Below are 27,363 nucleotides of genomic sequence, written 5' to 3'. Positions count from 1 at the left end.
TGGTGCAAAACACAGAAGAGCATGATCCACTACTCTGATGCAACCCCCTTGGGTCCTTGGCAAATCTAGATTCATTTGGTTGGTCAATATTAATTCGGCACCAACTGTGTATAGAGAATTGTATTTGCAGTTGAGGAAGACAGCATTTAAAATTGATATTAACTTGGTTGGCATTAGGGAGTTGGTATCAGAATGATGCAAAATATACACATTCACACCACCTAAAGCATTTGTTTATAAAGGCTTATTTATAAATGCTTTAGGTGGTGTGAATGTGTATATTTGTACCTGCACACATTAGCAGGTACAAAAGGTCATATAATCTTAATATTTTGCTTTTCATTTTGTTTTTCTTTATATATATATATATGTGTGTGTGTGTGTATATATATATATATATATTTTTTTTTTGAGACGGAGTCTTGCTTTGTCACCCAGGCTGGAGTGCAGTGGCGCGATCTCCACTCACTGCAAGCTCCGCTTCCCGGGTTCACACCATTCTCCTGCCTCAGCCTCCCGTATAGCTGGGACTACAGGCGCCCGCCACCACGCCTGGCTCATTTTTTTAAATGTATTTTTAGTAGAGACGAGGTTTCACCGTGTTAGCCAGGATGGTCTCGATCTCCTGACCTCGTGATCCGCCCGTCTCGGCCTCCCAAAGTGCTGGGATTACAGGCATGAGCCACCGTGCCCGGCCTCTTTTTCTTTATATTTATTTATTTTATTTTTTTGAGATGGAGTCTTGCTCTGTCACCCAGGCTGGAGTGAAATGGCACATGAGCCACCGCACCTGGCTGTTTTTATTTTTATTTTTTTAGAAATAGGTCTCTCTCTAATCACCCAGGCCAGGATGCAGTGGCATGATCATAGCTCACTGTAACCTCGAACTCCTGGACTCAAGTGATCCTCCTGCCTCAGCCTCCCAAATAACAAGGACTTACAGGCACATACCCCCATGCCTGGCTGGCATTACAGGTGCACACCCCCATTCCTGGCTAATTTTTGTGTTTTTAGTAGAGACAGGGTTTCACCATGTTGGCTACGCTGGTCTAGAACTCCTGAACTCAGGTGATTCGCCCACCTCTTCCCAAAATGCTGGGATGTGGGATTACAGGTGTGAGCCACCATGCCCGCCCCCCTTTTTTTTTTTTTTTTTTTTTTTTTTTTTTTTTGAGATGGAGTCTCACTCTGTTGCCCAGGCTGGAGTGCAGTGGTGCAATCTCAGCTCACCACAACCTCTGCCTTCTGGGTTCAAGCAATTCTTCAGCCTCAGCCTCCCCAGTAGCTGGGACTACAGGCGTGCACTACCACGCCTGGCTAATTTTTGTGGGTTTTTTTTTTTGTGAGATGGAGTCTCACTCTGTCACCCAGGCTGGAGTGCAGTGGCGCGATCTCTGCTCACTGCAAGCTCCGCCTCCCAGGTTCAAGTGATTCTTCTGCTCAGACTCACGAGTAGCTGGGACTACAGGCGCCTGTCACCATGCCCGGCTAATTTTTTGTATTTTTAGAAGAGTTGGGGTTTCACCATGTTAGCCAAGATGGTCTTGAACTCCTGACCTTGTGATCCACCCACCTTCACCTCCCAAAGTGCTGGGATTACAGGCCTGAGCCACCGCACCCGGCCTAATTTTTGTATTTTTAGTAGAGACAGAGTTTCACTATGTTTCACTATGTTGGCCAGGCATGAGGCATATGGCCTCATCTATGTTGAGATACTCCTGACCTTGTGATCTGCCTGCCTCAGCCTCCCAAAGTGCTGGGATTATAGGAGTGAGCCATGGTGCCCAGCCTTCTTGAGCTTTTAAGGAGTTTTTTTACATATACCTTAAGAGGATGATCTTCTGCACAGAACATTTCTTCTATAATAATTTCCATTAATTCTAGATGAACAGTATAATCTCTTGAAAGAGTTTAGCTTCTAGGCCTCTAATTGACTTAAGGTCACTCAGAACAAGGAGATTGATTGCTCTGATGCAACCAGCTGTTTAATTGTGAAGTAACCTTAAGCTGTTGAATTTAATCAAATTTTTGAAGTAGCTGACAGATCAAGTTTTGCTAGTAGGCCAGGCGTGGAGACTCATGCTTGTAATTCCAGCACTTTGGGAGACCAAGGCAGGCAGATCACTTGAGGTCAGGAGTTCAAGACCAGCCTGGCCAACATGGCGAAACCCCATCTCTACAAAAAAATACAAAAATTAGCTGGGCGTGGTGGTGCACACCTGTAATCCCAACTACTCGGGAAGCTGAGGTGGGAGAATCGCTTGAACCTGGGAGGCAGAGGTTGCAGTGAGCCAACATAGCACCACTGCACTCCAGCCTGGGTGACAGAGTGAGACTCTGTCTCAAAATACTTTGTCTCAAAATAAAACAAACCAAAAATATACGCTTTTTATTTACCAACTTCTTTTTTTTTTGAGACAGAGTCTCACTCTGTCGCTCAGGCTGCAGTGCAGTGGCATGACCTCAGCATACTGCAACCTCCGCCTCCTGGGTTCAAGCAATTTTCCTGCCTTGGCCTCCTGAGTAGCTAGGACTACAGGTGCACACCACCACGCCCAGCTAATTTTTGTATTTTTAGTAGACACAGGGTTTTGCCTTGTTGGCCAGGATGATCTCGATCTGTTGACCTCGTGATCCGCACGCCTCAGCCTCCCAAAGTTCTGGGATTACAGGCGTGAGCCACCATGCTTGGCCTGTTTATCAACTTTTTAAAAAGTGGCATGGGCTGGGTGCGGTGGATCACCTGAGGTCAGGAGATCGAGACCAGCCTCACCAATATGGTGAAACCCTGTCTCTACTAAAGATACAAAAAATTAGCCAGGCATGGTGGTGCACACCTGTAATCCCAGCTACTCAGAAGGCCAAGGCACAAGAATTGCTTGAACCCAGGAGGTGAAGGTTACAGTGAGCTGAGATCGTGCCATAGGACTCCAGCGTGGGCGACAGGGCAGGACTCCATCTCAAAAACTAATGTGATATGAGTTAATAATGTAAGCTAGGTAATGCTTCTTGGCTACATGGGTGACCTTGTACAAGGTAACTTAGCTAAGCCCCGATTTCCTCATCTATAAAAAGAGGTATATGTAACCTTACAGGATTATTGTAAGAACAGAAAAGGTAATACTGCAAATAATATAACTAGCACAGTACCTGTTGCATAGTAAGTGCTTAAAGAATGGAAGCCTCACCGGGCGCGGTGGCTCGCGCCTTTAATCCCAGAACTTTGAGCGGCCAAGGCGGGCGGATCACCTGAGGTCAGGAGTGTGAGACTAGCCTGACCAACATGGTGAAACCCCCCTCTACTAAAAATGCAAAATTAAGCCAGGCATAGTGGCACATCCTGTAATCGCAGCTACTCAGGAGGCTGAGGCAGGAGAATCGCTTGAACCCGCGAAGTGGAGGTTGTGGTGAGCCAGGATCACACCACTGCACTCCAGCGTGGGCGATAGAGCAAGACTCCATCTCCAAAAAAAATAAAAGGAAGCCTTTGTTATTAAATAACAATTGAATATCACTCTTTGATCCTTGGCATATACAGTGAATTTTCTTTGAAAGATGGAATATAGAATTCATTATTAAAACCTAGTGGTTTTTTGTTTTGTTTTGTTTTGTTTTGTTTTGTTTTGTTTCTTTTGAGATGGAGTCTCGCTCTGTCACCCAGGCTGGAGTGCAGTGGCACGATCTCTGCTCACTGCAAGCTCCACCTCCCAGGTTCAGGCCATTCTCCTGGCTCAGCCTCCCGAGTAGCTGGGACTGCAGGCACCTGCCAACACACCCAGCTAATTTTTTGTATTTTTAGTAGAGATGGGGTTTCACCGTGTTAGCCAGGATGGTCTCGATCTCCTGACCTCGTAATCTGCTCGCCTTGGCCTCCGAAAGTGCTGGGATTACAGGCGTAAGCCACCATGCCTGGCCTTTTTTTTTTTTTTTTTTTTTTTTTTGAGACAGTCTCGCTCTGTGGTCCAGGCTGAAGTGCAGTGGCGCGATCTCGGCTCACTGCAACTTCCACCTCCCGGGTTCAAGCAATTCTCCTGCCTCAGTCTCTGGAGTAGCTGGATTATAGGTGCCTGCCCGTACCACGCCTGGCTCATGTTTTGTATTTTTAGAAGAGACAGGGTTTCACCATGTTGGCCAAGCTGGTCTTGAACTCCTGACCTTAAGTGATCTGCGAGCCTCAGGCTTCCAAAGTGCTGGCATTATAGGCGTGAGCCACCATACCTGGCTATAAAACCTAGTGTCTTAACACAGTGAATGTAAAGTCATGGTGTAGTGAAAAAGATCATGATTAAACATATCAGAGGGCCAGGCATGGTGGCTCACACCTGTAATCCGAGTACTTTGGGAGGCCAAGGGAGGCAGATCACCTGAGTTCAGGAGTTTCTAGACTAGCCTAACCAACATGGAGAAACCCCGTCTCTACTAAAAATACAAAATTAGCTGGGCGTGGTGGCACATGCCTGTAATCCCAGCTACTTGGGAGGCTGAGGCAGGAGAATCACTTGAACTTGGGAGGTGGAGGTTGCAGTGAGCTAAGATTGCACCATTGCACTCCAACCCGGATAACAAGAGTGAAACTCCATCTCAAAAAACCATATCAGAGTTCAAACCTGACTTTGGCATTTAACCTAATACTATGAGCCTTAGTTTGCTCATCTTTAAAACGGCAGTCATTATATACTTTGTAGTAGTAAGCATTGGGAATAATGTTTTAGTGTACACTAGATAGTATTACAAATCACTTAGTGCCTGGGTCATAATAGTTATTCAATTAAATGGTTATGATTATTCTCTACTTTCAGACATACTCAATATATAACAACCCATCATATAACTGACCATCACCCCAAATAGCCCCAGTTCATGGAGGACAGACAATATCCCTGTCTAATTCTTCTTTGCTGATAATTCCTTTTTTTTTCTCCATCTTGCTCCTCTTCTGTCAGTTGATTTATGAAGACTCTATGGATTTAATCGCAAAGCTACCTTGTATTGCAGCAAAGATCTACCGAAATCTCTACAGAGAAGGCAGCGGTATTGGGGCCATTGACTCTAATCTGGACTGGTCCCACAATTTCACCAACATGTTAGGCTATACTGATTCTCAGTTCACTGAGCTCATGCGCCTGTACCTCACCATCCACAGGTAAGCTAGACCCAGCAACCACAGCCGCTAGGAGCCTCAACTGGGAAATTTTTTTAAAAGCTCCTTTATGTTCTCATCTTCTGAGAACAGATGATAGGCAGCAAGAAGACAGAAATGTGGCATCAAGGATGATACAAGGCAAGAAAAGGGTCTAGTAAGGAAGGTCAAGAGGCCTAAAGAAATTACCATAACCATGCTGAGAATAAGATGGTGCTTCTGGCTGGGAAAAGGTACTAGCTGCTCACATTAGATAGTCCTTCGGCTTTCCAGGAGCTCCCTCTTCGGGCCATTGCTATTAAACCTAGGTTGGAGTCATGGAGCAGAGCATACAGGCATCATCAGCCAGTAACCTCTCCAGCTGTGGATGAGTGAACAAAAGCTGGTAATGAGATTAGGATGTTTGTTGTTGTTGTTGTTGTTGTTGTTGTTGTTTTTGAGGTGGAATCTTGCTCTGTCGCCAGGTTGGAGTGCAGTGGCGCAATCTTGGCTCACTGCAACCTCCACCTCCAGGTTCAAGTGATTCTCCTGCCTCAGCCTCCCAAGTAGCTGGGACTACAGGTGTGTGCCATGATGCCCAGCTAATTTTTGTATTTTTAGCAGAGACGGGGTTTCACCATGTTGGCCAGGATGGTCTTGATCTCTTGAACTCTTGATCTGCCCGCCTCGGCCTCCCAAAGTGCTAGGATTATAGGCGTGGGCCACCGCACCTGGCCAAGATTAGGATGTCTTTTATAAGAGCTTAGGTGTAACTGACTGGCTATAGGCTGGCATGAGCCCGTAACTAGGCTAGTAAGTGGCAAATAAGAGAACAGCAAGGTTTCCATAATCTGCCCCTTCTTTCTCCCCTTGGCTCTCCCTTCTTACTTCCCCACAGTGACCATGAGGGTGGCAATGTAAGTGCCCATACCAGCCACTTGGTGGGCAGTGCCCTTTCAGACCCTTACCTGTCCTTTGCAGCAGCCATGAACGGGCTGGCAGGGCCTCTCCATGGACTGGCAAATCAGGTAAGACTATTCTTTTTTATTTTCCTGCTACATGTTTTCCTTACCCCATGCTTTGTTTCTGATCTTGGCATTGTCTCCTGGCATATGTATTAACATGCCCTTTTTTCCCAAACCTTACCCATAGGAAGTGCTTGTCTGGCTAACACAGCTGCAGAAGGAAGTTGGCAAAGATGTGTCAGATGAGAAGTTACGAGACTACATCTGGAACACACTCAACTCGGGACGGGTAAGCAGAGATGCTTAATGACTAGGAAAGAAACCAAGACCCAAGTTCTGCAATTTGGAAGAATTAAGAAGAAAAGAATGAAAGAGGTCCCTAAATTAGAGATTTTTTTTTTTTTTTTTCATTTATCTACCTTGAAGAATTTAGAACAGAATTTCTAGTTGGGCACAATGGCATGCACCGGTAGTCCCGCCTACTTGGGAGGCCGAGGCAAGAGGATTGCTTGAGGCCAGGAGTTCAAGTCTGAAGTGTGCCAAGATCACTCCTGTGAATAGCCACTGCACTCCAGCCAGGACAAGATAGCAAGACCCTGTCTCTAAAAAAAGATTTTAAATAGGTCGAGTGTGGTGGCTCACGCTTATAATCTCAGCACTTTGGGAGTCCAGGGTGGGTGAATCGCTTGAGCCCAGGAGTTTGAGACCAGCCTGAGCAACATAGACCCTAATCTTTTTTTTTTTTTTTTTTTTTTTTTTTTTTTAAAGACAGAGTCTCGCTCTTGTTGTCCAGGCTAGAGTGCAGTGGTGCAACCTTGGCTCACTGCAACCTCCGCCTCTCGGGTTCAAGCGATTCTCCTGCCTCACCCTCTCGTAGCTGGGATTACAGGCATGCACCACCATGCCCAGCTAATTTTGTATTTTTAGTAGAGACGGGGTTTCTCCGAGTTGGTCAGTTGGTCAGGCTAGTCTCGAACTCCCAACCTCAGGTCATCCGCCCACCTCAGCCTCCCAAAGTGCTAGGATTACAGGCGTGAGCCACCGCACCCGGCCAGACCCCATCTTTACCAAAAAAAAAAAAAAAAGCCAGGTGTGTTGGTGTGCACCTGCGGTCCCAGCTACTCTGGAGGCTGAAGTGGGAGGATTGCCTGAGCATGGGAGGTGGAGGCTGTCGTGAGATGTGATCATGCCATTGCACTTCAGCCTGGGTGACAGAGGAGTGAGATCCTGTCTCAAAAAATAAAAGAATTTCTACTGAGAATACTATCTTTTTTCCCCACTCTTTACAGGTTGTTCCAGGCTATGGCCATGCGGTACTGAGGAAGACTGATCCACGATATACCTGTCAGCGAGAGTTTGCTCTGAAACACCTGCCTAATGACCCCATGTTTAAGTTGGTTGCTCAGCTATACAAGATTGTGCCCAATGTCCTCTTAGAGCAGGGTAAAGCCAAGAATCCTTGGCCCAATGTAGATGCTCACAGTGGGGTGCTGCTCCAGGTAAGTCCTCCTTTCCCTCTTTTCCCTCTAATTTGTACCAAACCCTATTGTTATCTGCCATGAACAAAGTCAGTTAACTCCTAGTCAGAGCAAGGACTTCCTTCACAGAGCATTTTGATAAAGTTGACTGTGACAGGGTCGAGGGTTGGGGTTGCTCTGTTTTCAGAATCCCAATTGCTATAGTTTTCTCAGTGTCATTTCTATTTAAGGTTGACTGGGCTAAGTCCTTGGAGAAAAACAGAAAATTGAGCTTTTAAGGTTTCTATCACCCAGGACTTGTACATGCCACTGTCTCTGCCTCTGCCTTAAACCCTTTTTCTCTTCTACCTTACAGTATTATGGCATGACGGAGATGAATTACTACACGGTCCTGTTTGGGGTGTCACGAGCATTGGGTGTACTGGCACAGCTCATCTGGAGCCGAGCCTTAGGCTTCCCTCTAGAAAGGCCCAAGTCCATGAGTACAGAGGGTCTGATGAAGTTTGTGGACTCTAAGTCAGGGTAAAACTGGAGACTGGGGGAAAGTGACTACCAGAAAGTGAGGAAGCATAAATAAAAAGTATACTTTTGTTTCAGGGGGCCTTTAAAGACATAAGATTAAATTATATCTGAGGCACTGATAATATGTTTGAGGTTAAAATATAAATTAAGACTTTAAAAGATGAAAAATGATCCCTTCTTCCCTAATCAGCTCCCTTCCCCTGCCTGGTATGAGTTGCCCATCACAGGGGTGGTCCTGGAGGATGATGGGGACTAATGCCTGTGGTATGAGTAGGTTTGGCCCCCTCACTATCTCTAGAGTGAGAATCTGCCTCCTGTTTCCATGGGTCAAAGCCAGTTGCAGAGAACCTGCAGTCACTTCGGAGCTTTAGCTTCTTCTCTGCCAAGCCCTCAATAAGCCAGCAAACCAGGACTCTGCCCCTTCTGTTTCCATAGGAATCGTGTTGGATAGTCAGCTGTACCAAGCCCCTTGGCACTCTCCCATACACACAAACACTTTCTAGCAAGACCTGTTGGTTAGCTGGACGTGCTTTGGCAATTTTTTTATACTATCAAGTGACCATAAAGGCATGGCATTTGTTGTGACTGGCACCCAATGTTTGATTTCTTTTTTAAAAAACTATCCAATTAAGGTCTGGGAGTGTTCTGTTTCCCATTACTTTAATACTCACCTCCTCCTCCCAGACTTTCTACACCTGTTGCACCTCAGGCTGAGGATGTTCTGGACCACCCCTCTTGGTCCCTGCTAGAGACCTCTCAGATCTGTGGGCCCAGTCATTGGGTTTTATCAGTGCTTAATGTGAACTAAGTTTTTTACTTCCATAGAATACAAGCCACTATCCTCTGATCTCCCCACCCGCCACCAACCCCTGTCTTTTAACATGCTGTGGGGCATAGAACAGGGACTCAGGAATGACCAGCATGATATTTTCAGGGTCTTGTCCCTAGGGTAATAGCACCTCTTTTTGAACAGATAATTGATTCAAGATTGGACATGGTCTCCTCTGATTATCAGGTACTGGGGCTGAGGGCATTAAAAATAGTAAACCTCCCTCCTCATCCCCTGCCTCAAGAAAATGCCTCCTTATTTATCAATATCCTTTTCCTCCCTTTCCCTGAGAGCTCACAGTACAATGTTTGTTTTAGAAGCCCCATTTGCACAGGTTTTCAGCAACTCAGAATGCTCTACTTCCTCTTCTTTGAGAAAGGATTGAGATACACTCCTGCTGTGCCCCCATCTTTCCTCCAAACTCCTGCCTGTGTTTGTGTGGATACCCAGTCCCAGAACCACACTGTTGAGTTGGACACACTGTAAACCCCTGGGTAAATGTCAAGTCATGATGCAAACTTCAGGTTGTTCTGTATAAAATGCAAAATAAATGTTTTTATTAACAATGCTTGAGCCTACTATTAAATAAGGCCTGGAAGAATCTTTATTATGAGGTAAAGAATCTAGCCAGCAAGATCCTGAACTTAGTGGGTTATAAGTAAAGTAATCTGTATCCATTTATCTTTAGGCAGGTTTGACTCTTTTACCTTAACCAGAGGAAAGCCTCCCTGAGAGATTTCCAAAGGAGGTTTCTGTCCTTCCTCAAGGTTAGGAAGTCCTTGATGTTTAGCCCCTAACTTTGCTAATTTTGTCTAAGGCAACATACTCAAGGGCTATAGCTGAGACTCTCAATTGCTTATGTGACTAATCCAAGAACTGGTCTAGCCCACTGAGAAAGGAACAAACTGTACCATGGACGAATGGGCTAGTACTGCTACCTCAGGACCAGAGCCACTAGAGGGCTCTGGTACTTCTTGGTGTGCCTGTTCTTTACAGCTTCCCTGAAGGAGGTCCCAAAAATAACAAGAGGTGGTCCTGAGGGCATCACATATATGGGAGGTCCGAGACCAGATGATTCTGTCCTGAGATCCCTGCTGCAACTGACCTTCTGAAAAAGTCTATAAATAGGCAAGGGGGTGGGTACTAGGTCCTGGCTTGTAGAATGTGCTACTATAGTTAGCAGGGACACTGTGTCCAAGAGGCCTTCTTACACCTTCACTCCCCCAGGAAAAGAAGCCATAACTTCCTTCTACTCTATTATATCTACATTATTGCCCCAAGAAACAATATAATAAAGCCAAATTCACACTGTTACAATTTATTGAAATTTTATAAAAACTCAGGCCAAGTGGAAGAATAAGGTACAACTCAAGAGTACAAAGACAACTCCGTTTCCGTTCAGTACTTTTCTCCTCAGCACTGATGGTAAGAAAGCCCCTTGCTCTCTAGTAGCCAGGCAGCATGGACTTATAGTCTTAAAATGAGGCTTTATGTATCTCAGGCTGGAGGCAGGTTGCCTTTTCTCCTGAGGAATCTCAGGCAGGATAAAAGTTCCTTACCACTCAGTACCTCTGTGCCAGAAGAAAAGCTCAATTTATTCAATCCTTAGAAAAGTTACTGTCTTCCCCTGGTCAGACACTAAGGTGTCTTGATAAGGCCCAGAGACAACCACATAGTCCTTATTCTAATTCGTAGTGAAAAGGCTGCAGGCATATGGTGCTCCTCCGATGGGCCTGACCCTTTCCTAAGCACCTCTCATTTCCACATCCTTTGCCTTCTCTTTCCCCTAACATTTCCAGCCAGCATAGAACCCAATTTCTGGGGAATTGAGAGGAGAAACAGTATTACGAACACAGACTCCTTTCAAATTGGAGCAGGAGCCAAACCAAATAAATAAGAGAATTGCGAAGGGAAGTGGGGTAGAAGGGAGGTCAGGGAACAATCCCGTGCCTCAAGTCTGGTGCACTTCATGGAACATCAGTTCACGGGGGATGGCTGTTTCTGGACCAAACTTGGTGGCTGCCCGACGCTCAAAGGCAGCAACATTCTGTTTGACAACCTCATCAAAAAACATGGTGGCCAGCTGGGAGTGCAGCAGAGAACGAAATTCAAAGGAAATCTGGGAACGGGTAAGAGACAGTCAGAAACTTCCAGACAATGTTGGATAGTCCCTGGCCAAATGCAAGGGGGGTTACTGTTCCTCAGTGCCTTTTCTCCCCCTTTCCATCTAGTTCGTTGGATCCCCTTAAGAGCCCTAACTTGGGACTGAGCACAGAATACAAGTCTGACACAAGCTCAGACCTGTGGAAACTAACTAACTTGGGAAATGCTAGCTATACTTAAAAGAATAACCCTGTCAGGTTGGTGCAGTGGCTCACGCCTGTAATCCCAGCACTTTGGGAGGCCAAGGCGGACGGATCACCTGAGGCCAGGAGTTCGAGAGCAGCCTGGCCAAAATGGTGAAACCTTGTCTCTATTAAAAATACAAAACTTAGTTGGGCTTGGTGGCAGGCGCCTGTAGTCTCAGCTACTTGGGAGGCTGAGGCAATAAAATCGCTTGAACCCGGGAGGTGGAGGTTGCAGTGAGCCGAGATTGTTCCATTGCACTCCAGCCTGGGCGACAGAGCAAGACTTCATCTCAAATAGATAAATAAATAACCCTGTCACAGTACCCCAGCCCTTCCCCATACCCAGTCCTAGTCCTCTGCTACACAACCTCCTGACTCACCGAAAAGTCCACAGTGCAGGTTCGAGGATAGGCAGGAATACCAGGGCTGAATCGCCAAATGGTCTCTAAGTGGTTGAAGAGCTTGCCATCAGTACAAACAGCCTAGAATAGGATAATCAGGTAGTTAAATAACATTACTAAGTATAGGATACAATATAAAGGAAAGCCATTTTCCTTCTTTCTGATATTAGGGAAATACTTGACACATGGAGATAAAATCATCACAAGGAAGGCCAAAATAGCACTTTAATATGAAACTGCTAAAAAGAAAAAATCCAGTCCATCCCTCTCATACAGGCCTCACCTTGACCATGTGAGGTTTGACCATGGAAACTGCAGAGGTGTAACGTTCCATGACAGGTGGAAAGCCAACCTCCAGCTGGGCTTTCAAGTGACCCTTACGGCTGGATACCACTAGAGACTTCTTACACCAGGGCACAAACTCACGATACTCCTGGACATTGGACACCACTTCATACATCTCCTGCATTGAGTACCTAGGAGAAGAAGAATCACAGGCCAAGGAGCTGCCAGCTGGGTCAGGTTCCTCCTTGCTGTAGGCCCCTAATTCATACCTTTGCCCACTAACCATGCACCTTCAGGAACTAGAGATCCCAAATAAGCCTGGATGAATAACTTCCCAAAAGCAAATGTGCAAATCCTTATGATATCGTTACCTTATATTTTGCAGTTTACAGAATGCTTTTGCATTCATTATTTTGATTTTAAGAGGGACCATCTAGGGAGAACAGAGAGGCTGTCAATTTTACTGGTGATCACACAAGGATCAGATCCCAACTCTAACAATTTTTTAACAATGTAGCCTTAGGTAAATTACCTGTGTCTCCATTTTCTCACCTAATTTATAGGTTTGTTGTGAGGATTAAATGAGAAAAATCTATGTAAAATATCTAAGTCAAGCTGCTAGCATGTAGCAAGTGCTCGATAAGTTAGCTATTATGCTCAAAATATATTTAAAAGGTTACGCTGCAAATATTTACACATACTATGTACCCATAAAAAATTTTAAATGGTCACCAGAAAACACCCTGTTTTTTGTTTGTTTTGTTTTTTGAGACAGCCTTGCTCTGTCGCCCAGTCTGGAGTGCAGTGGTACAATCTCAGCTCACTGCAACCTCTGCCTCCCAGGTTCAAGCGATTCTCCTGCCTCAGCCTCCAAGTAGCTGGGATTACAGGCACCCACCACCGTGCCAGGCTGATTTTTATATATTTTTTTTTTTCAGTGGAGACAGGGTTTCACTATGTTGACCAGGCTGGTCTCGAACTCCTGATCTCAAACAATTGGCCACCTCAGCCTCCCAAAGTGCTGGGATTACAGATGTGAGCCACCGCACCCAGCTACGCCCTGTTGTCTTAAAGTATAGTCCAACCCTAGTCTCATTTCACTTAAGCACATGCACAGCAACCAAGAAGGGAGAAATTAAGGTCGGGAGGGTGGCAGAGGAGGATTGAGGGTCAGTATTGTAGCTGGGGAGGGGGATGGCTAGAGATGAATCTTGCCCACTGATGATACCCTGACATTCTTGCCTGGACATGGTTATTTGGAGGGAAAGGGGAAGTGGAAGGATGCAGGGCAGAGAATGCTTACCCCATGATTCTACGCTCCGAGTAAGCCTTTCGCTTGTTGGTGAAGGGGGCAGCAAATCCCATGAAGGAACGGCTCCACGGTAAGCCAGCCTCAGCCGCCAAGATCTGGGCAGCCCGAGGCAAGAGGAGGCTGCAGGAGGTCAGAAACCTAAGACCAAAGGAAAGAGGAGCCAACCTTATAGTTCTTTGTAATCCTCTATCATTTCTAGGTGAAGGGGAAGAATAGTGCATCCCAGACGAAGGTCGTCCAGACAAGCTTTCCCCCCAGCACCTGCTGCAGCCCGCCAGGCTCTCTCTGGCCAGGGAGTCACGAGTGCAAAAGGTCGAGGGCAGCTAAGGACAGGGCTGGGGGCGGGGTGGAGGAGGATGAGAAAAAGCGGGGTGTGTGGGAAGTGCTAGTTGCTTTTGACTGGGCCTACGCTACTGCTGAAAGCTAAGACTCTAAGGAAGCATCACTGTCCCCGGGGACCCCAGGGCGCCCGCAAGGGCCAAGAAGAGGTTGGACACTCACCCCGAGGACTTCCCTTCTCGTACAACTTGCAAAAGCATTCTCCAAAGCTCTACATTAGCTCCCAGGGCATGATTGCTGCCAGTCCCCGCTGCGCCTGCATCCCAGTATAGCACCCCTCCACCGCGGAACCCCGGGGTCCGCAGCGACCCGGTGCCCTCAGCCGCGATCGCCCGCGCCTCCCTCTCACCTCATTGGTCGCGGCGGCGGCGGCAGAGGGCCTGGGGGCGGGGCCGGGCGCGTGCCCGGGCGGAGGGAGAGCCGGCAGCAGCGCTCGGCTGCTGCGCGCGTCCCAGCCGGGACCCGCCGCGAGCCTGCCCAGGCCATGCGCGCGACCCTGACCGCCCCTCTAAGTTCTGACACCGGCTGCGCCCTCCTCACTCCAAAGGAGGAGCAGCAAGAGGCAGCCGCCTGGCTGGTTGGGGGCCTCCGAGCGCAGGGGCGACGGGAGGCGGCAGCACCTCTCGCCTTGCTCCCGTGTAGGCTGCCGGGTAGGCTAGAACTGAAGCCGGGATCGCTGCTCCCGCAGCTCTCGGTACCCCCACGTCACGCTGTTGCCATGGCTCGGGCCTGGGAGAGGAAGGAAGGGGACAACGCCGCCTGTCGGGAGATGTAGTTCATACCTCTGGCGAGAAAGGGCGCTGGGGTGTGCGTTTGAGAAGTGCAAAGATGGTTCAGGGGACTGAGGTCGCCTGTGGTCACAGGACCCGATACGTAGGCACAGAGGCGACTTCGTGGGCGTGTCTACAGCAGATATCTGTAGATCCTCTGAACGCCGCTCTTAGAGCCTTAGGTTCTCTAGGGGGGCAGAATGAATAGGATAAATGTATATATGAAAGGGAGTTTATTAAGGAGAATTGCCTCAGGATCACAAGGTAAAGTCTCACATTAGGCCGTCTGCAAGTTGAGGACCAAAGAAGCCAGTGGTGGATCAGTCCAAGTCCTAAAACCTCAAAAGCAGGGAAGCCGGCAGTGCAGCTTTCAGTCTGTGGCCAAAGCCCTGAGAGCCCCTGGCAAACCACTGGTGTAAGTCCAAGAGTCCAAAAGCTGAAGAACTTGGAGTCTGATGTTCGAGGGCAGGAAGCATCCGGCACGGGAGAAAGATGAAGGCCGGAAGAGTCAGCAAGTCAGCTTCTTCCCCCTACTTTTACTTTTATTTATTTATTTATTTGAGACGCAGTCTCGCTCTTTTGCCCAGGCTGGAGTGCAGTGGCATGATCACGGCTCACGGCAACCTCCACCTCCCAGGTTCAAGTGATCCTCGTGCCTCACCACCTACCCCAGCCTTGCCCCCGCCCCAGTACCTGGGATTACAAGCATGCGCCGCCATGCCCAGCTAATTTTTGTATTTTTAGTAGAGATGGGGTTTCGCCATGTTGGCCAGGCTGGTCTTGAACTCCTGACCTCAGGTGATCCACCCGCCTCAACTTCCCAAAGTGCTGGGATTACAGGTGTGAGCCACCGTGCACGGCCCTGCCTACTTTTTCTAGCGTCGCTGGCAGCGGCTTGGATGGTGCCCACCATTGAGACTGGGTCAGCTTCTTCCAGTCCACTGACTTAAATGTTAATCTCCTTTGGCAACACTGTCACAGACAGCCAGGAACAACACTTTGCATCCTTCAAACCAATCAAGTTGACACTCACTATTAACCATCACACAGCCTTTATCATATTCGGCCTTGTTTATAGTTAGAAGCACTGTTCATCTTTGTAGCGTCCACAAGTGGTTAGTGCTGTGTTCTACATTTTTGGGAAAGGAGATTAACATTCCAAGCTCTGAGCTAAGGCTGCATAGTTTTCACCTTTAATATTTATAGAAAGAAGTCAAGGTAGGAAGAACCAGATATTCTTAGGACAGAGAACCATCTTTGTCTGAAAAGTGTGCATTTGATGAAGAGTGAGACCTCATGGACAGAAACCCAGGCAAGTAAATATCACTATACTGCTTTTCATGATTCAAGAAGAAAAAAAAATACTCTTGAGTGAGCACGGTGGCTCACTCCTGTAATCCCAGCACTTTGGGAGGCTGAAGCAGGCAGATCACTTGAGGTCAGGAGTTCGAGACCAGCCTGGTCAACATAGTGAGACCTTATCTCTACTAAAAATACAAAAATTAGCCAAGCGTGGTGGCGAGCGCTTTTAATCCCAGCTACTCGGGAGGTTGGGCAGGAGAATTGTTTGAACCCAGGAGGCGGAAGTTGGAGTGAGCTGAGATTGTGCCACTGCACTCCAGCCTGAGCAACAAAGCAAGACTCCATGAGAGAAAGAGAGAGAGAGAGAGAGAGAGAGAGAGAGAGAGAGAGAGAAGGGGAGGGGAGGGGAGGGGAGGGGAGGGGAGGGAAGGGGAAGAGAAAAGAAAGAGAAAAAATGCTCTTGATAAAAGTCAGGTGAATAAAAGAAAAAAGGAGAGGAAGAAAGAAATCAACAATTAGAAAGAGACTGGGCCGGGCGCGGTGGCTCACGCCTGTAATCCCAGCACTTTGGGAGGCCGAGGCGGGCGGATCACAAGGTCAGGAGATCGAGACCACGGTGAAACCCCGTCTCTACTAAAAATACAAAAAATTAGCTGGGCGCGGTTGTGGGCGCCTGTAGTCCCAGCTACTCGGGAGGCTGAGGCAGGAGAATGGCGTGAACCCGGGAGGTGGAGCTTGCAGTGAGCCGAGATCGCGCCACTGCACTCCAGCCTGGGCGACAGAGCGAGACTCCGTCTCAAAAAAAAAAAAAAAAAAGAGACTGGGCTAGGTACAGTGGCTCATGCCTGTAATCCCAGCACTTCGGGAGGCTGAGGTAGGAGGATCACTTGAGGCCAGGAGTCCAAGACCAGCCTGGGCAACATAGAGACCCTTGTTTCTCCAAAAACAAAAGAGAGACTAGAATTAGGTGGGTGCAAAAGAATGGTGGTGCCTGCTGTTGAATTTCAAGAAATTCATGCTATTACAGTACAAACCTTTCCTCTGCTTGCTTGCTAAATCTTCAGTCAAGCTCTCCACTTTCAGGAAAGCTTTCCCTGAGAAGTGTTTTGTGTGGTGCTTATGTGCAGGGACAGGGGATAAAGTAAATAAGACTGTGTTGCAGCCAGGCATGGTGGCTCATACCTGTAATCCCAGCACTTTGGGAGGCACAGGTGGGTGGATCACCTGAGCCCAGGAGTTTGAGACCAGTCTGGGCAATATGGTGAAACCTTGTCTCTACAAAAAATACAAAAAAAATCAGCCAGGCATGGTGGTACATGCCTGTAATCCCAGCTACTTGGGAGTCTGAGTTGGATCACCTGGGCCCAGGAGGTTGAGGCTGCAGTGAGCCATGATTGCACCACTGCACTCCAGTTTGTGTGATGGGAGTGAGACACTGTCTCAAAAAAAAAAAAAAAAAAGACTGTGTTGCAATGCTGTTCTAATTAATGTGGAACAAACATCTGGTCTAGAAAGAGGGTGGTTCTTGGGCCTGGCGCGGTGGCTCAGGCCTGTAATCCCAGCACTTTGGGAGGCCGAGGCGGGCGGATCATGAGGTCAGGAGATCAAAACCATCCTGGCAACGTGGCAAAACCCCATTTCTACAAAAAATAAAAAAATAAAAAAAAAAAAGCCAGATGTGGTGGTGCGCACCTATAGTCCCAGCTACTCGGGAGGCTGTGGCAGAGAATCACTTGAGCCCAGGAGGCAGAGGTTGCAGTGAGTGGAAATCGTGCCACTGCACTCCAACCTGGGTGACAGATGGAGACTCTGTCTCAAAAAAAAAAAAAAAGAGAAAAAACAAAAGGCCAGGCAAGGTGGCTCACACCTGCAATTCCAGCACTTTGGGAGGCCAAGCAGTTGAATCACCTGAGGTTGGGAGTTCAAGACCAGCCTGACCAATATGGAGAAACCCCGTCTCTATTAAAAATACAAAATTAGCCAGGCGTGGTGGCACATGCCTGTAATCCCAGCTACTTGGGAGGCTGAGGTAGGATAATTGCTTGAACTCCGGAGGTGGAGGTTGCAGTGAGCCTAGATAGTGCCATTGCACTCCAGCCTGGGCAACAAGAGCAAAACTCTGTCTCAAAAAAAAAAGTTTGAGCCCATATTCTCTGGATTTCAAGTAAGCAAGGGCCATTGGGTGATCACCAAAACCCATTTTATATAAACTCTTCTGCCTCCATAGCAGTTAGTACTACCAATTCAAAATAATTATTGACCAAATGAATATGTTTTATTATTTATCTATTTAATTTTTGAGACGGGGGTCTCACTCTGTCACCCAGATTGGAGTGCATTGGTGTGATCTTGGCTCATGCAACCTCTGCCTCCCAGGCTCAAGTGATCCTCTCACCTCAGCCTCCCAAATAGCTGCGACCACAGGAGCACACTACCACATTTTTGGTAGAGACAGAGTTTCATCATCTTGCCCAGGTTGGTCTCGAACTCCTGAACTCAAGCAATATGTCCATGTTGGCCTTCCAAAGTGCTGGGATTACAGGCGTGAGCCACCATGCCTGGACTGATGGGCACATGACCTTAAAGGACAGATTTACTCTTTATAATCCCACTCTTGTGTCCAGCCCCACCCCCCTCTGACTAAGGGCTTATACATATGAGACAGCTGCTTTGAATGAGGAGTAAGGATCTGGTTGGTTAAAAGACAGAAATTAACTGGGATACATAACTGAACTGTGACCTCATTATCACTCTGCTTTAACCAAGTTGACTGCTACAGAATCTCCAAGGTCCAATAGGCCTGCCAAGCCAATTTGCTTGCTATCCCCTACTAATTAGTTTAACTAATCACTGCCATTTAAACTTTCCTAGTTTAGTCCCTATGCTTGAAACAACCAATTTCCTCCCATGTCTCCACCATTCTACATCAATAACTTCCTTCAAGTACTGACTCAAGACACACCTCCTCCAGGAAGACCCCGTTGACTGAACCCTTCCTTCAACATTACTCTGAACACATACTGCCATGTAATCTAGCATGTATCGTATATTCTGTAGTTGTTTAACATGTATATGTATGTTCATCTACTAAGTTATAAGCTCCTCATAAAGAGACACCATTACTTCTAATTTTTGACCTCCCAACCAGTTAGTACAGGGCTGTACATTGGATGAGTCCTCACATTTAGTCCTCACATTTGTCAGAAGAAGGAAAACTGAGGCTTAAAAATAGGTAGCCATCTGTCTAGAGTTACCCAAACATGAATGCAGTAGTTCAATCCTGAAGGACTGTCCATATAAGAGGGTTTTAACACCACTTCTGGCCTCCTCCTCCCATACCCTGTGTATCTCCCTGAGCCCTGATAGTATCAGTGTTCCCTACATCAAATCCTTTTTTTCCCTACTGGGAAATCCTCTTTCAGTGCTCTAAATAATATTAAAAATAACTCTTCTAGCCCTTCCTCCTCCCTCTAGTTTCCCAGAGAACCAGGCTGGCAACATCTCTTGTTCACCTTCATCCCCTAGCCAGACCCAGGCACGTGACCCCAGCTCAATCCCTGACTCCAATTCCTCAGGTTACCAAGAGTTATTTTGGGCAATGGATACCATGTATGCCCCTGCTTCTCATCCTCTGGGCCATATCCTAGTTTAGCCCTTCCTGGAAGGCCCATAATACCCAATAGCCAAGTCCCAACACCCATACCCATTTGATCCTTTGCTACCTTTGGTTTCTGCTGCTGCTTCATCATCATCATCAATCATCAAATATTAAGTGCCTGTTTCTCTATACTGATATTCTGGAGCTTAAAAAAACCAATACCTTTTCCTTCGGAAAGCTCAAAATAATTTTTTTTCATTTAAAAAAAAAAAAATTTAAAGTCCATGTTAGAGAAGACTCTGACACAAGGAGTTTAAAATCCACTTTATGGCCAGGCGTGGTGGCTCACACCTATAATACCAGCATTTTGGAAGGCCAAGGTGGGCAGATCACCTGAGCTCAGAAGTTTGGGACTAGCCTGGGCAACATGGCGAAACCCTGTCTCTACAAAAATTAGCGGGGCATGATGGTGCCCACCTGTAATCCCAGTTACTCCTGCAGCTGAGGCAGGATCACCTGAGCCCAGGAGGTTGAGGCTGCAGTGAGCTGAGATCACACCACTGCACTCCAGCCTGGGCGACAGAGCGAGACTCCATCTCAAACAAAACAAAACAAAACAAAAACAAAAACAAAAATCAGTAGCCAGGTGTGGTGGTGTGCACCTGTGGTCCCAGCTATTCAGGAGGCTGAGGTTGCAGTGAGCTGACATCAAGCCACTGCACTCCAGCCTTGGCGACAGACTCCAGCCTAGGTGACAGAGTGAGACCCTGTTTCAAAAAAAAAAAAGGTGAAAATGAGACCGGGTGCAGTGGCTCACACCTGTAATCCAGCACTTTGGGAGGCTGAGGTGAGCGGATCACGAGGTTAGGAGATCGAGACCATCCTGGCTAACACGGGGAAACCCTGTCTCTACTAAAAATACAAAAAATTAGCCTGGCATGGTGGCGGACACCTGTAGTCCCAGCTACTTGGGAGGCTGAGGCAGGAGAATGGCGTGAACCCCGGAGGTGGAGCATGCAGTGAGCTGAGATGGTGCCACTGCACTCCCGCCTGGACGACAGAGCAAGACTCCATCTCAAAAAAAAAAAAAAAAAGGTAAAATGAGAAACAAAGGTGTACAATTTAACCAGATTGTGGCAGTATAAACTAAGTATGTAAGTGTTAAGGAGAACAAAAGGAAAAGAGCCTATTAACCAGGGGAGACTTCCTAGAAGAGGTAAGTTTAAAGCAACATTTTATTTCTTTTTTTTTTTTTTTTTTTTTTTTTTTTTTTTTGAGACGGAGTCTCGCTCTGCCGCCCAGGCTGGAGTGCAGTGGCCGGATCTCAGCTCACTGCAAGCTCCGCCTCCCGGGTTCACGCCATTCTCCTGCCTCAGCCTCCGGAGTAGCTGGGACTACAGGCGCCCGCCACCGCGCCCGGCTAGTTTTTTGTATTTTTTAGTAGAGACGGGGTTTCACCGTGTTAGCCAGGATGGTCTCGATCTCCTGACCTCGTGATCCGCCCGTCTCGGCCTCCCACAGTGCTGGGATTACAGGCTTGAGCCACCGCGCCCGGCCGCAACATTTTATTTCTTTGTAATTTTTGTGTGTGCATGGAATCACGGAGTGATTGCTCCTAAGCAATATTTTAACTTTTATTTTCAATATGGTAAAAAATTTAAAAATTCTAAAAGGTATATAGTGATAGGTAAATTTCCCTCTCATTCCTTATTTCCTGTACCCCAGTTTTTCTTTCAAGGAAAAAAGGACTGTTACTAGTGTCTTAAGTATCTTTCTAGTACGAAGGCAAGGGAAGGCTTTTTTTGTTGTTGTTGAGACAGAGTCTGCCTCTGTCACCCAGGCTGGAGAGCAGTGGGTTCTCCTGCCTCAACCTCTCCAGTAGCTGGGATTACAGGTGTGCACCACCACACCAGGCTAATTTTTTATATTTTTGGTAGAGATGGGGTTTCACCATGTTGACCGGGAAGGCTTTTTTTTTTTTTTTTTTTTTTTTTTTTTTTTTTTTTTTTGACAGAGTTTTGCTCTTTTTGCCCAGGCTGGAGTGCAATGGCACATCTCGGCTCACTGCAACCTCGGCTCACTGCAACCTCCGCTCACTGCAACCTCCGCCTCCCGGGTTCAAGCAATTCTCCTGCCTCAGCCTCCCAAGTAGGCGGGATTACAGGCGCCCGCCACCATGCCCGGCTAATTTTATGTATTTTTAGTAGAGGCGGGGTGTCACCATGTTGGCCAGGATGCTTTCGATCTCTTGACCTCGTGATCCGCCCGCCTCGGCCTCCCAAAGTGCTGGAATTACAGGCGTGAGCCACCGCGCCCGGCCAGGAAGGCTTTTTAAAAATGTATTTTCGCAGGGTGCGGTGGCTCACGCCCGTAATCCCAGCTCTTTGGGAGGCCAAGGCAGGTGGATCACCTGAGGTCAGGAGTTCGAGACCAGTCTGACCAACATGGTGAAACCCCCGTCTCTACTAAAATAAAAAAATTATGGCCGGGCGCGGTAGCTCAAGCCTGTAATCCCAGCGCTTTGGGAGGCCGAGACGGGCGGATCACGAGGTCAGGAGATCGAGACCATCCTGGCTAACACGGTGAAACCCCGTCTCTACTAAAAAATACAAAAAAACCCCAAAAAAACTAGCCGGGCGAGGTGGTGGGCGCCTGTAGTCCCAGCTACTCCGGAGGCTGAGGCAGGAGAATGGCTTAAACCCGGGAGGCGGAGCTTGCAGTGAGCTGAGATCCGGCCATTGCACTCCAGCCTGGGCGACAGAGCCAGACTCCGTCTCAAAACAAAAACAAAAACAAAAACAAAAACAAAAATTAGCCAGGCAGGGTGGTGGGCGCCTGTAGTCTCAGCTACTGGGAAGGCTGAGACAGGATAATCACTTGAACCCGGGAGGCGGATGTTGCAGTGAGCCGAGATCATGCCACTGCACTTCAGCCCGGGCAACGAGAGTGAAACTCCGTCTCAAAAAACAAAATAAAATAAAATGTATTTTTATTTTTAAATTTTTTTCCTCTCCCCGCAAGGGAGGACCTTTATATATAAAGCCTTGACAAGACGCCAGCATGCTGCACTTCGTCCATTATGTGTTCTCTTCAATGTGTATTGAGTTGTGAAACTTTGAACAGGACCCTGGATCACCTTTCAGAAATTGTATCAATTTTTCAACTCACTTTTCGTCTTCCTCCTTTTTCCAATTCTGGGTTGAGATGACTTCCATTCATTTCTTCTCTAACTGACGGCTTTCTGGCCTCTCCATTGGAGGAGGGGAAGCGCCACATGCTGTTCTGGGAAGAAACTGTTGAGTGTTTTCCACTTTAACCTTGCAATGGAATCAGTAAGGAGCTGGAAAATGTCCCTTCTCTTGGTCTTGGCGGCCTTTTCCAGTTGCCAGTTGTCATGGCCTCTTTGTGGGTGTTTTCCGCAGTAGAATCCTCCTTGGGGTTTCTCCGCATTTTGAGCACTTTTGCTATTTCTTCTCTACCGAACTCACGCATCCGCCAGTGGAGATACACGCTTTCCCTCCCTCTGGGGATATTGCCATACATAATTCCCAGTTCTCCACCCGCCAGTTCCCCCTAGTCTGTGGGGGATTTCGGGGTGTGGAATCGCTGACGGGAGGAGTTAGCTCGGGCGGGAGCATTGTGGGCTGGGTGAGATCTGGCCCGCCGTTCGGTCCTCAGTTTGGGAAGCACCGCGGGACCAAGGCCCAGGTTTCCGCTAGGATCTTGTGAGGAACCCCTTGGGCCGCCAGACTGGCGCAGCCAGCTGCGGGAGCCGGGGAGCCGGCGCGTGAGTTCGGGGGTGCAGGGGCTGCAGGGGCCGCCAGGGTGGGGCGGAGGGCGCTGCGGCTGGGGTCCGTTTGCTCTGGGAGCGCCGGGACTCGGACGGCCGCCAGGGAGCGCTGCGGCCTCCCGCTCGCCCGCCCCCCGGTAGGCGGGGCCGCGCTCTCCCTGCAGCCGCCGCCGCAGCCGCCGCCTGGGCCGCTCCGTGTCCCCGGTGGAGCCACCGCCGCCGCCGCCGGGAGCTCGATGCGGACGGAGCCCGGGCCGGGCCATGGGGATCCTCAGCATCACGGACCAGGTCAGCCCTCCTGCCCTTCCCCGCTTCCTCCTTCCAGGGCTCCGCGCTACCGCCACGCGAGCCCGGGGATGTGCGGCCTAGGCTGGGCCCGAGCCCGGGGCTCCCGCAGCTCCCGCCCCGCCCCATGCCGCGCTCCCCTCAACCGAGCCGGTGTCCTTGGGGACCTGGCAACCGGAGGAGGCACCGCGGGAGCCCGCTCCAGCCAGAATCCCCAGAGTGGAGCCCCTCCACGGACGCCCCCCCCCAAACCTGGGTGCTCCCCCACCCCCACCCCCACACCGGTTCCGCTCCGGCTCCAGCCCGCTCTCAGATTGCCGGTTCTCCCTGCAGCCGCCCCTGGTCCAGGCCATCTTTAGCCGAGATGTGGAGGAAGTGCGTTCCCTACTCTCGCAGAAGGAGAACATCAATGTGCTGGTGAGTTGGGAGCAGGGAGGATGGCGAGACCGGAATCCTGGCTCCCGTGTTCTGGACCCCTCCCCACCGGTGGGGCGGCTCCGTGTCTCCTCTGCTCAGATGAGGCCGCAGTTCTTTCCATCCTGGAGTGAAAGCCTACTCTGCATTTGGGGATGGAGAGCAGGTCAGGCTTGCAGCCCAGATCACTTGGGCTGGGGATGCCCAGGAACGTTGTTCTCTTCTGAACCTCCGGAGTCTGCAGCGCCCCCACCCCTCCTGGAAAAAGGAGCCGGCTTCTCAGCCCATTGGCCCTGACTCCACCCTCCCTAGGTGCTTGCCTTTGACTCCCAGTACTGGGACTTAGGACCCTGCAGAAACTATGGGAAGAGGTTGTGGGGAAGGGCCTGGAGCTCTGAGGCTTGGGCTGGGGTGCTTGATAGCCCCCTCACCCCGCGCCCACAGTCCCTCCTCTTTTTTGCCTTCTTAGGACCAAGAGAGGCGAACTCCATTGCATGCTGCTGCCTACGTAGGCGATGTCCCCATCCTCCAGTTGCTACTGATGTCAGGTGAAAGTGGGGAGCTGGAAGGTGTGGCACATAGGGAGGGAAGGGAGGGGAGGAGTCTTTTTTGATATTCAAGGATTGCTCTCCCGGGCTTGGTCCAGGCAAGGCTCCAGCTCCATTCAGATTTCCTGGCCTGATTACTGGCTTCCTTCATACCCCCTCCTCACCTTCCATCAAAATAGGAAATTATATCCCCACAGGTGCTAATGTCAATGCTAAGGACACACTGTGGCTGACCCCTCTTCATCGTGCTGCTGCCTCCCGAAACGAGGTATGCGCCCCCACCTTCTTTTACCCTTTCAAAAAGGATGAGTTGCTTAAAGGTGGAAGTTAAGGGTCAAGGAGCCTCAGTCCTCAGCCCTACAAGCTGTTCTACCCCAGGTAGTGAGGAGATCAAATCTTGGCCCCTCCCTCCTACCCCTAGAACTGGCTGGTAAGGGGGCTGAGTGCTGCCAGCTGATGTGACTCAGGGAGAGCTTAACACTGGGCTGGCAGACTGCGGGGGCCCTGCTGCCAGGCCTGAGTGACTCATCCCTCCCTGGGGGGCCACCTTAAGTCTGATCCCCCTCTGGGCACTGAGATTTCTTTCCTTGTGATGGGGGATGGGTATAGTAATCTGTTGCATCCTTGGCCCTCAAGTAGCTTGAAAGTTGACAGCACAGGGGCCAAACATATTTCATCAGTTGGGTCCTTTGCCCTATTCCCATCAGCCCTGCAGACAGGGAAAGGGGGACCTCCTCCTCAGTTCATCACTTCCCTGGCTCCAGCTACCAGGGGGAGGGGCCGAGGCCAGTGGGAATGAGGTAGGTGGTGGTTAGGAGGGGCATGTTAGCTCGGGTTTTGCAAAGGAACTGGTATCTGTTTACTTACTGAGATACTGAAAATAATTTTGGTGCCTATGAGAAGGCTAAAGAGGGTGTTCAGGGCAAGGTGCAGCAAGAGCATTTAGTTTTCCTAGAAGTGGTGGGGGGTTGGGATGTGTGGATCTCCATGTGTAGATTTGTTTGGGAATGGATGTATGTGTGAGTGAAGATTTTCATGGTCTAAGTTGGCGAGTCAGGTGGCTTGAAGAAGAGCAAAGGGTCCTTGTTTTACTCAGCAAGGTAAGGAAGAGCTCAAGTTCTAAGAAGATCCAGAAGATGGGAAGTAGGTATTGAGAGGCTAGGGATGTTGGAAAAATGAGAAGAGACTCTGTGCTGGGGAAGACGGGGCGGTAGATGCTCTGCTGACCTATTCCTCCTTCCATTTCCTGTTGTTTTACCTCCCGCTCCTACTCTCTCTTTTGTCCCCTGCCCCTCAACAGAAGGTGCTGGGGCTGCTGCTGGCACATTCAGCAGATGTGAATGCCCGGGACAAGCTGTGGCAGACACCACTGCATGTGGCTGCTGCCAACCGGGCCACCAAGTGTGCTGAGGCTCTGGCACCCCTGTTGAGCAGCCTCAACGTGGCTGACAGGAGCGGGCGCAGTGCTCTGCACCATGCAGTGCATAGTGGGCATCTTGAGGTGAGGACTGTTCCCATCCAGGCCCAGCTGGGGCTTTCCCTTTTCTTACCTTCCTACTCACCTTTCCCTGCTTCTGGGCCTTCAAGCCTGAAGGATAAGCAGCCCAGATGGTTATATAAACACTAAAACTCAAGCGCTAAATGAATGGTCAGACTAGATTAAAATTCTTAACTTGGACTTCAGGAGGTTGATAAAACCTTGGATTTTGCTTAGAAAATATCTAAGCAAAATTTTTGCTTACACGCCTTTCTGAAGAGAGTACGTGTCTTTCAGCACATTTGCAAAGACAAGAGTTTAAGAACCACCAAATCACCTGAAGAGACTCCCTTGTTTCCCTCAAAGTTCCAGATCTCTCCAGTACCTCCTCCTTAGTGCCTGCTTCTGCTGTTCCCTCAAGTCCTCCAGGTTGTTTTGCTCATGGAAAAAGGCATTAGGCTGCCTCAGCCTTTTCAGGAGATGAGGCCTCTGCTCTTAGGTAGGTTGAGGGCACGAATCTGACTCTGAACAGGTGTCTTTCATATCCTGATACAGACGGTGAACCTGCTCCTCAACAAGGGAGCCAGCCTGAATGTCTGTGACAAAAAGGAGCGGCAGCCTCTACACTGGGCAGCTTTTCTAGGTGAGAGAGAATACACGGGAAAATCAGAAATTTAACATTTAGGATTCCTAGAGCAGGGATATGGGGTTGCAGCCTTTGAAGAGAGGAGTGCCGGGCCTTAGAGTTTATCTTCTACTTCCTTTAGAGTGTCTTCTCTTTTCTCAGGGCACTTGGAGGTCCTGAAACTGCTGGTGGCACGGGGAGCAGACCTCGGCTGCAAGGACCGCAAGGGCTATGGGCTGCTCCATACAGCTGCTGCCAGTGGCCAGATTGAAGTGGTGAAGTACCTGCTTCGGATGGGAGCGGAGGTCAGGGCTTTGAGCTCTGGGGTTGGGGACTATGGTCAGTGAGTAGGAGATTATAGAGTCTGTTATGGAGATATGAGATATTGGGTTGTTGGTGTAGTTTTGGGAGGTTGGAAGGGCGTGGTAGAGAGGGTCTGAATAATGCTTACCTTAGCCATAGTACCCTGAGTACCTTAGTACCTTCGGTCAGAAACCCCAGAGGAACTGAGGCAGTCATTGGATTTCTGGGATCTGTAGGCTACATGTGCTGGCTTCTACTTTGTTTAAACTGATACCGCCTTACTCTCACTGCTGAATATCCAGATCGATGAGCCCAACGCTTTTGGAAACACAGCTTTGCACATCGCCTGCTACCTGGGCCAGGATGCTGTGGCTATTGAGCTGGTGAATGCCGGAGCCAATGTCAACCAGCCGAATGACAAGGGCTTCACACCACTGCATGTGGCTGCAGTCTCCACCAATGGCGCTCTCTGCTTGGAGCTATTGGTTAATAATGGGGCTGACGTCAACTACCAGGTGCCTGAAGGGATAAGGCTTAGACCAGTGGGGAGCGAAACCTGGCTCTAGGGGTCCTGACTGTATCTGGATAACTCTCGTGGAATTATCCACTTGCTTCCTGGGGTAATCAGACCTTGCCAGGGACTCAGGAGAGAG

General features: G+C 48.9%; 3 protein-coding genes across 5 annotated transcripts in view; 2 read left to right on the top strand and 1 right to left on the bottom strand.

Moving 5' to 3' along the window:
• CS (citrate synthase) overlaps positions 1-9,481 on the top strand; it is a 31,276-nt gene extending 21,795 nt beyond the window's left edge. For both annotated transcript variants that reach the window (XM_050749164.1, XM_050749165.1), the window contains exons 7-11: positions 4,944-5,143; positions 6,018-6,147; positions 6,272-6,373; positions 7,374-7,583; positions 7,918-9,481. In XM_050749164.1, the coding sequence (XP_050605121.1) occupies positions 4,944-5,143; positions 6,018-6,147; positions 6,272-6,373; positions 7,374-7,583; positions 7,918-8,088 (813 nt within the window). In that variant the 3' untranslated portion in view covers positions 8,089-9,481. The remainder of the gene's footprint in view (positions 1-4,943; positions 5,144-6,017; positions 6,148-6,271; positions 6,374-7,373; positions 7,584-7,917) is intronic.
• A 734-nt stretch (positions 9,482-10,215) lies between these two features.
• Positions 10,216-14,613, bottom strand: COQ10A (coenzyme Q10A). 2 transcript variants are annotated; one of them, XM_050749182.1, is made up of 5 exons: positions 13,948-14,613; positions 13,251-13,397; positions 11,946-12,138; positions 11,642-11,743; positions 10,216-11,032 (listed from the first exon to the last, which is right to left on the bottom strand). In XM_050749182.1, the coding sequence occupies exons 1-5, from the start codon at positions 14,082-14,084 to the stop codon at positions 10,865-10,867; spliced, it is 747 nt and encodes a 248-aa protein (XP_050605139.1). In that variant the 5' UTR covers positions 14,085-14,613; the 3' UTR covers positions 10,216-10,864. The 2 variants fall into 2 exon arrangements, with proteins under 2 accessions (XP_050605139.1, XP_050605140.1); XM_050749183.1 differs by having other exon boundaries at positions 13,761-14,612.
• An 8,590-nt stretch (positions 14,614-23,203) lies between these two features.
• The window catches only part of ANKRD52 (ankyrin repeat domain 52), a 20,533-nt gene continuing 16,373 nt past the window's right edge, over positions 23,204-27,363 (top strand). Inside the window, exons 1-8 of the mRNA XM_050749127.1 lie at positions 23,204-23,346; positions 23,677-23,760; positions 24,227-24,305; positions 24,503-24,573; positions 25,606-25,806; positions 26,338-26,425; positions 26,570-26,712; positions 27,013-27,225. Of these exons, the coding sequence (XP_050605084.1) occupies positions 23,320-23,346; positions 23,677-23,760; positions 24,227-24,305; positions 24,503-24,573; positions 25,606-25,806; positions 26,338-26,425; positions 26,570-26,712; positions 27,013-27,225 (906 nt within the window). The 5' untranslated portion in view covers positions 23,204-23,319. The remainder of the gene's footprint in view (positions 23,347-23,676; positions 23,761-24,226; positions 24,306-24,502; positions 24,574-25,605; positions 25,807-26,337; positions 26,426-26,569; positions 26,713-27,012; positions 27,226-27,363) is intronic.

The sequence above is a fragment of the Macaca thibetana genome, chromosome 11 (assembly GCF_024542745.1).
Source record: "Macaca thibetana thibetana isolate TM-01 chromosome 11, ASM2454274v1, whole genome shotgun sequence".
NCBI lineage: Eukaryota > Metazoa > Chordata > Mammalia > Primates > Cercopithecidae > Macaca > Macaca thibetana.
Note: the sequence above shows the minus strand (reverse complement) of the source record. Positions and strands in the feature narration are given on the sequence as shown.